This window comes from Carassius gibelio, chromosome A5 (genome assembly GCF_023724105.1).
Source record: "Carassius gibelio isolate Cgi1373 ecotype wild population from Czech Republic chromosome A5, carGib1.2-hapl.c, whole genome shotgun sequence".
In the NCBI taxonomy this organism is placed as follows: Eukaryota; Metazoa; Chordata; class Actinopteri; order Cypriniformes; family Cyprinidae; genus Carassius; species Carassius gibelio.
The window spans coordinates 39,507,256-39,516,137 of NC_068375.1; the positions used below are offsets into that span (position 1 = coordinate 39,507,256).

The following is an 8,882-nucleotide window of genomic DNA, read 5'->3' on the forward strand; positions in this document are numbered from 1 at the left end:
AAGAATATTAGCTATTATAAACAAAATAAATAATAAACTATATATTAAATGCATAAACACCTATTTTAGCAAATATTTGTATAATAAATCATATTTAATCATAATAATATATTAAATAATAATAATTGTATTATATTTGATTATAGCACAGGAGTATAATTTAGTCACGCTGTGACACAGTATTGCAAGTGACTTTTCATTTCTGATCATCATCACTGAAGCTTGAACTGTCTGTAAATTCCCTCATGTTTGATGTTTGTTGAGTTGTTGGCACAAGCTTTTCCTTCCTTTCATCAAACACGTTCTGAAGAGCAGTGTCAGAATTTAGATGAGTACGTCTGTATTTGAATTGTGGGGGCCCTGGACCTATTCTTCTGAAAGTCAGCGTTTCGGATGTCCAGTAAAGATCCTAACAGTCTGTGTTTACAGCAGAATGACGTGAACTAGAGCTCGTGCGTGTCACGCTCACTCAGACAGAACAACCAATCACTCATCCATCATGTTCACACGGCAGGAGTTATTTGATCGTCTCATGCATTTTCTGATTCTCTAAAAGTTACTATCGTTACTCTACAGTATCCAAAGACACTAATATAAGTGACAGTAAAGATATGTATAATATTACACAAGAGTTCTATTCCAAATAAACACTGTTCTTTTGAACCTGTCTGTTAATCTGCAAATCTTGAAAAATAAAATGCATCACGGTTTCCACAAAAATATTGAGCAGCACGACTGTGTTCAGTTCATCTGTGTTTCTTACAATTGTGTAATTATAGGAAAGCATAATAAAAGTGTTGGCATTTGATAAAATCAGGACATTTAGCTTTTATTTCTTTGTCTTGATAATATTCTGCTAATATTTACAAATAAAGTCAATTTAAATTTTTGCAAACAAAAATTAAAAACCAGTGTTTAGTATTTATTTATATAATACTATAGGTTTTATTCATATTTGAATTAGCTTTAATTAATTTATTTATTTTGTATATATATATATATATATATATATATATATATATATATATATATATATATATATATATATATATATATATATATATATTATTTAGGTTTCATCTATTTTAGTTTTACTTCCATTAATTTTAGTGCTTCGGCTTTTTGAACTCTTTTCAGTTAACTGCCAATGAAACTTTTCAAATTTTAGTTTAGTTTGTAATAATTTCAGCTATTAACACAAGTGTGTGTAATAGTTTTGGTGAATACGTGTGTCGTGCCGCGGCCTCAGGCTTGAGTTATTAAGCTCTTTAAATCAGGTACTGTGTGTGTGTGTGTGAGTGTGTGTGTGTGTGTGTGAGTGTGTGAGTGTGTGTGTGTGTGTGTGTGTGTTCAGAGGACAGTCTTTGAAGTGTTAAAGCAGCATTAACGCCACCGGAGTCAGGAATGATAAGCCACGAGCCATTTGACCTCACCACCGTCCACATCTCTGCTGAGTAAAGATGCTTGTAAATCAGTCCTTCATCTCTCAGGATCTTAATTCCTGAAGAGACTTTTATCAGATTTTCCTGACGGAAGCGCAGTGCTTTAGTTGCTAAATCCTGCAGAGTCTTAATGTATCAGATTGCCACTTTTCAGGACTTAAGAGATGTGGGTAATTTTTTAAGTCTTGTTTTGGGCAGCAGAGGTTTGGTCTGAGCTTCTGCCTCCAGGGACGGAGATTGTTTTACACCAAAGACTCTTAGAAGTCAGAAAGTTTTAATAGAAGAATTCTTCGGTCTCAAATGAGCTGTTTTGTTGTCTTTTTCATTGTTTCTGTGTGACAAACTTAAATACTGTGTGTTTGCTTTATATAAATAAATGAATGAATGAATGAATGAATGAATAAATAAATAAATATATTTATATATATATAAAATATTATATATAATTATTATATATAATATTATTATATATATATATAATAAAAACAAATTAAGCAGTAATGATGATGGAAATTCAGCTTTGATCACAGAAATAAATTATATTTTATAGTATATTAAAATAAAAACCATTATTTTATATTGTAAAAACATTTAGCAAGATTATTGTTTATTAATTAATTATTGTACTAAATTGAAATAAGAAATAGTTATATATGCAATTTTGTTGACATTTGATATAGTTTTTTAGTTTTAGTTTATATATATATATGAAACCACTGTTGTTGTAGATTCAGTGATGGCATTGATTTTATCTGAGAAGTTAACATATAATTTTATATGTTAAAACAAATTATAATACTTGCCAAAATATATAATATATTATATATAATATATATAATGCCAAAATCAAACCTATACCCTTGTGTTAAGTCATAGAATATCATACACAATGCTTTTAATTTAAGAATCACATATTTTGGTTTTTAATCTGAATGGTGTGGATGCTGGTCATTTTCTGGCCTATAGAATGGACACAGTCAAACTTTAGCGTGTGTGTTTGTGTAAAGACTTTATTCCTGTCTGTCAGCTCTGAAGAATAAGTGACCGCTGGACCTTCAGGTGTCCGTTCATCATCACCTGTGACTCTTCTGACAGCCGAGCGAAGCGTTATTTCTGTGTCAGGACCAGATGCTGTAAATTGCAGGGTATAGTGAGGCTGACCAGTGGATCCTGATGTCTTTCCTCTTCTATCATCATTCATGTGGCAGCCATCGGTGCCATCACCTCTCATCACGACAACCATCATTCAGATTTATTGGGATTGTTCCCAAAAATCAGCAAAGAAAAATCTTTTACTGCTTTTCTTATTTTTCTACACATTGTCTTGATGTTTCGCTTCTTGTGTTAATCAGTTTTGTGACAGTAAAAACTTTATTTATTTATGAGAGCCGAAACAAGTAAAGACCCCAAAATATAAGATGGAAACTATTTTTTTTCTTTACCCATCAGGTATCTACGAAACCCCTGGAGGAACCATCTTGCTCCACGCTCATCTGGACATCGAGACCTTCACTATGGACCGAGAGGTTCGGAAGATCAAACAGAGTCTCGGAATCAAGTTCTCCGAGCTCATCTATAACGGTACGGATCAGGGTCAAGCTGCGATCACAAATCAACTCAGATTTACACTTCAACTTGAACTGAGGCTACAAAGAGGATGTCTGATCTCTGTCTCTCTGTCTCTCTCTCTGTGTTTCTGTCTGTCTGTCTGTCTCTCTGTCTCTGTCTCTCTGTCCATCTGTCTGTGTCTCCGTCTGTCCGTCCGTCCGTCTATCTATCTATCTATCTATCTATCTATCTATCTATCTATCTATCTGTCTATCTGTCTATCTGTCTGTCTGTTTCTCTGTCTGTCTGTCTTTACGTCTGTCTATCCATCTGTCTGTCTGTCTCTCTGTCTGTCTCTCTGTCAGTCTGTCTGTCTCTCTCTCTGTCTCTGTCTGTCTGTCCATCTGTCTGTGTCTCCGTCTGTCCGTCCGTCTATCTATCTATCTGTCTGTCTGTCTGTCTGTCTGTCTCTCTGTCTCTGTCTTTCTCTCTGTCTCTGTGTGTCTCTCTGTCTCTCTGTCTGTCTGTCTCTGTCTGTCTGTCTCTGTACGTCTGTCTGTGTCTCCGTCTGTCCATCCGTCTATCTGTCTGTCTGTCTGTCTGTCTTTACGTCTCTCTGTCTGTCCGTCTGTCTGTCTGTCTATCTGTCTGTCTGTCTGTCTGTCTTTACGTCTCTCTGTCTGTCCATCTGTCAGTCTGTCTGTCTGTCTCTCTGTCCATCTGTCTGTATGTCCGTCTGTCTGTCTCTTTGTCTCTGTCTGTCTGTCTATCCGTCTGTCTGTCTGTCTGTCTGTCTGTCTGTCTGTCTGTCTGTCTCTCTATTTCTCTGTCTCTCTGTCTGTCTGTCCGTCTGTCTGTCTCTCTGTCTCTGTCTGCCTGTCTATCCATCTGTCTGTCTGTCTGTCTCTCTATTTCTCTGTCTCTCTGTCCGTCTGTCTGTCTCTCTGTCTCTGTCTGCCTGTCTATTCATCTGTCTGTCTGTCTGTCTCTCTATTTCTCTGTCTCTCTGTCTGTCTGTCTGTCCGTCTGTCTGTCTCTCTGTCTCTGTCTGCCTGTCTATCCATCTGTCTGTCAGTCTGTCTCTCTGTCTGTCTCTCTGTCCGTCTACCTGTCTGTCTCTGTCTGTCTGTCTCTGTACGTCTGTCTGTCTGTTCATCTGTCTGTCTCTCCATCTGTCCGTCCGTCTGTCTGTCTGTCTGTCTGTTTGTGTCTGTGTCTGTGTCTCTGTCTGTCTGTCTTTATTTCTGTCTACCTGTCAATCTGTCTGTCTCTCTGTCTGTCTGTCTGTCTTTATGTCTGTCTACCTGTCTGTCTGTCTCTCTGTTCATCTCTCTCTGTCCATCTGTCTATTCATCTGTCTCTCTCTTTCAATTCAATTCAATTCAATTAAGCTTCATTAGCATGACTATGTAACACAATGTTGCGAAATTATAAACACACACACACACACACATATATGTATATAAATATATATATATACATACATACATACATATACATATACATATAAATATATATATATATATATATATATATATATATATGAACAACATGAATAATAATACATAAAATCCATCTAAATAAATCAAAAGAATATGTCAGTGTCTCTCTGTCTATGTATTTGTGTGTCTCAGGTGTGTTCATCTGTCTGTTGTGAGCAGCAGTAGGTCTCTGCTCCTCCTCTCACATAATAGGATTTGGGCCATTAGCGGCTGATTACAGAGGCCCTATAATTAAAGCGTAATGTGAGTGCGGGGCCCCGTCCCTCAGAGGAGTGAGCAGCGGGACACTCGCCTCAGATTAAACTCATTAGAGTCCGAACCACAGAGAGATGGGCTGCTGCGGCTTTACACACCTGTGCGCCTGAATACACCAGACCGGACAGGACACGTGTTTCTGACATCCGCAAACAATCAAATAATCTTTACACACTGCAGGAGGGGAAACAAAACAGTCTCACACTGAGGTTTCCTTGTGTTTGAAGACATTGAGTCAAAATGAGACAAAAACTAAATAAGCTAAAAAATATACTATAATGATGTTTTAACATTCATTAGTTCTATTAATAACATATTTATATTTATTTTATAGTTAAAAAAATATGTGAAAAGGAAATGTCTATAATGAATATGTTTTTCTAGTTATGTTAAACCTTAAAATATATTAAAAGGTAGAAATGGCTGAGAAATTGCTTGTTTCTTTGTAATTAATGATCATAATCATAATAAAAAAAATGAACAATCACATCCGACTAGAAAAATCCTGTAAATTCATTGGTCATGAATCGTGTGAACCCTGATGAATATCGGCTTGTTGAACTTTTGAAACGACAGAATTTAATTCTGGGATGGTACTCAAATGGTTCAGGTCATATTTAGAAGGGAGAGGCTATTATGTGAGTCTAGGAGAGCATAAGTCTAAGTGGACGTCCATGACATGCGGAGTCCCACAAGGCTCGATTCTAGCACCGCTCTTGTTTAGCCTGTATATGCTTCCACTAAGTCAAATAATGAGAAAGAACCTAATTGCCTACCACAGCTATGCTGATGATACCCAGATTTACCTAGCCTTATCTCCAAATGACTACAGCCCCACTGACTCCCTCTGCCAATGCATTGATGAAATTAATAGTTGGATGTGCCATTATTAATTTAACTCTCTCTCTCTCTCTCTCTCTCTCTCTCTCTCAGGGTTCTGGTACAGTCCTGAGTGTGAGTTCGTCCGTCACTGCATTGATAAATCTCAGGAGAACGTGGAGGGTCGTGTGCAGCTGTCTGTCTTTAAGGGTCAGGTGTACATCCTCGGCAGAGAGTCACCCAAATCCCTGTACAACGAGGAGCTGGTCAGGTACAAACACACCACATTATTCATTATTCACTTTAGACTTTCTGCTCTAAACGGCCGCTTCACACACCGAGAACCCTTCAACAGTTACACACTAGGTTAATCGTATTTACACATTTACATCATTTTGTAGTGTAGAATAAAATCATTGTTATAATTATAAAAAGTATAATTGCAATTTACAAGAGTAATATATTTGTGTATTCCCTTTTATAATTAGACACAAATAATGATGATGATTCTTATAATTATATAAAAGAAAAATGATAAATTATCTAAATATTATAATATATATAATAATATGAATACTAATAATAATTATTAATAATATTAGAATGATTATATATTATATTATACTTTTTAATACTATAAATGTATTAATTACTTATTAATTATTATTAATATTTTTATATTTTTAATATTTTAATTAGTTTTATAAAACTATTATTATTTGCAAGGTATTATATATTACATAAACATTATGTGTAAAATAATATAATATTAAAATATTAAATAATACTTGTTATTATTAATGTTGTTAATGTTATATATTAAATAAACATTATGTAAAATAATATAATATTGAATAATAAAAAAATACAAAATGTAATAATAATAATAATAAGTTAAATCGTAATGTGTGAATGTAATGTGGACTGAGGCTATCACAACTAAAAAGTTGAAATTAAACACTAAAAACGGATTAAAAATTATATTTATTTTCCTGCATGTCATGTGACCAAGAACATATAAATATGTCATGGAATTAGAGAAATATCAATTTAAATTTACATTTTCTGTCTAATCTAATCTAAAACAGCATGAGGACGTGAGGAATGTTTCCTGTGAGGCGTGAGTTTAAAGCGCTAGAGATTGAGTCTGATGTGTGTGATGATGTCATGAGGTCATGGAGGTTTGACCCCTGTGTGTCCTCTCAGACTGACCCGAGCACAGCTCCATCTGTCTAATGGCCTCTCAGCGTTCGGAGGAAGCTGTGTTTTAAGCGTGGAGGCGTGCGGTCGAAAGGTCGCCCTGTGCTTTCGTTCGAGGCCACGGTGAAGCACAGAACGTCCCGTCAAAGACACTCATTATGAACGAGAGAGTTTAGCTCGGGATCTTCTTCTGACCAGGGCTCCCGCGGTTCTCTGTCAAAATAAAAGATTGATGGTTTAATGTTTGATAAAGAATAAATTAAACACTAATTTTAGAATGTAAAAATTTAGTTATTATTGTAATATTATTTTTCTTAAACGGTCATTTTTTGGTCATTTTATTGCGAAATTGTATAGTATTATTTCTTATTTTATAATGTAATAATATTAATGCTGTCAATCGATTACAAAAAATTAATTAATCACACATGTTTTTGTAATTAATCACACATTAATAGAATATATTTATGTATCAATAGTATTATATTAAATATAGTAATATTTCTAATCCTGTAATTTAGTGATATTACTATATTAAAAATTAAAGTAATATAGTAATTTTTTCTATATATATTTTTATTTTGTAATAGTAATAAATATATAAATGTGTGTGCGTGTGTGTGTGTTTACATGCTTTATATATTTCTAAATGTATTTAAAATTTATTTTTTTATTTATTAATTTCCAATTATTGATTATCACAAATAAAAAGTAAAAAAAAATGCAATGGCAAGTTCTTCCCCCCTATTTTGGTGGGCCAAATCAAAGGTCAACAGAGGTCAACTTTGTGCATCTCTGATATTAAGTGAATTATATTTATAATCATCCATTCTGCCATCTTGGGTCAACTGTATCGCTGATGCATGCTGGGATTGCTGTCTGCATTGGACTGAAGACTGGAGTAATGATGCTGAAAATTCAGATTTGATCACAGAAATAAATTACAATTGATTAGAAATTCACATAGAAAACAGCTGTTTTAAATAGTAAATATATTTCACAATTTTTACTGTATTTTTATCAAAACATTGCAGCCTTGATGAGCAGAAGAAACTTCTTTTAAAAACAAAAAATGACCACTACTTTTGAACCGTTATATATGATGATACTTTTTGCTGTCTCTAATATTCCCGACAGGTTTTCTCTCAGTTTGTAATTTCTGTTATCTGTTGGAGATTTGTCCTCTTCTGCAGTTATTGATCGGGTCTTTCTCCTCACAGTATGGATGTGCAGGGCGACTACGACCCCTGCGACGCCTCTGGATTCATCAAGATCAATGCGGTCAGGTCAGTAGCACCAGTCTGAATGAACATGATCTTCTGAATCTGATCAGACTGTTTCATCGTTGATCTGCTGTGTTTCAGACTGCGGGAACACAACCGTCTGCAGGGAGCCGCGCAGAAGAAGCTCTGATCATTTCTGCTTATTCATGTGATTCAATCAACTGTTACTGTACCTGTGACATTACAGCCTGTTACTGATCAAATCTGATTAAATCACCTAAAACACGCCAATTCAGTTTGTCTGTCATGTGATTTATGCACACTTATGCATTTACATTTATGCATTTTACAGTATATTTATGATTTTACACATGCATTTACATTTATGCATTTATATGTATAGATTTTACACTTATGCATTTATATTTATGCATTTTACAGTGCATTTATGAATTTATATTTATGCATTTACATTTATGCAGTTTACACTTACACATATTCATTTTACATGCATTTAAATGTATGCATTTATGCATTTTAATTTATTATTTTACATTTATGCAGTTTACACTTTCACATTTATATGCATGCATTTAAAATGTTTGCATTAACATTAATGCATTTTACTTTTATGCATTTACATTTACACTTATGCATTTACCTTTATGCATGTTACAGTACATTAAAGAATTTACACATGCATTTACACATATTAATTTTTCATTATGCATTTACGCATTTTACACTTATGCATTTTAATTTATGCTTTTACATTCATGCAGTTTACACTTTCACATTTACATGAATGCATTTTACATTTATGGATTTGGCAGATGCTTTTATGCAAAGCGACTTACAAATGAGCAACAAATCAATTTGTCAAAACAAAGACC

General features: G+C 34.1%; 1 protein-coding gene across 1 annotated transcript in view; it reads left to right on the plus strand.

The window, feature by feature from the left end:
• Positions 1–8,280, plus strand: part of LOC128014934 (argininosuccinate synthase) — a 20,668-nt gene extending 12,388 nt beyond the window's left edge. The window contains exons 12-15 of the mRNA XM_052598719.1: positions 2,892–3,023; positions 5,681–5,837; positions 7,987–8,052; positions 8,131–8,280. Coding sequence (XP_052454679.1) covers positions 2,892–3,023; positions 5,681–5,837; positions 7,987–8,052; positions 8,131–8,179 — 404 coding nt within the window. The 3' untranslated portion in view covers positions 8,180–8,280. The remainder of the gene's footprint in view (positions 1–2,891; positions 3,024–5,680; positions 5,838–7,986; positions 8,053–8,130) is intronic.
• Positions 8,281–8,882: the final 602 nt, after the last annotated feature.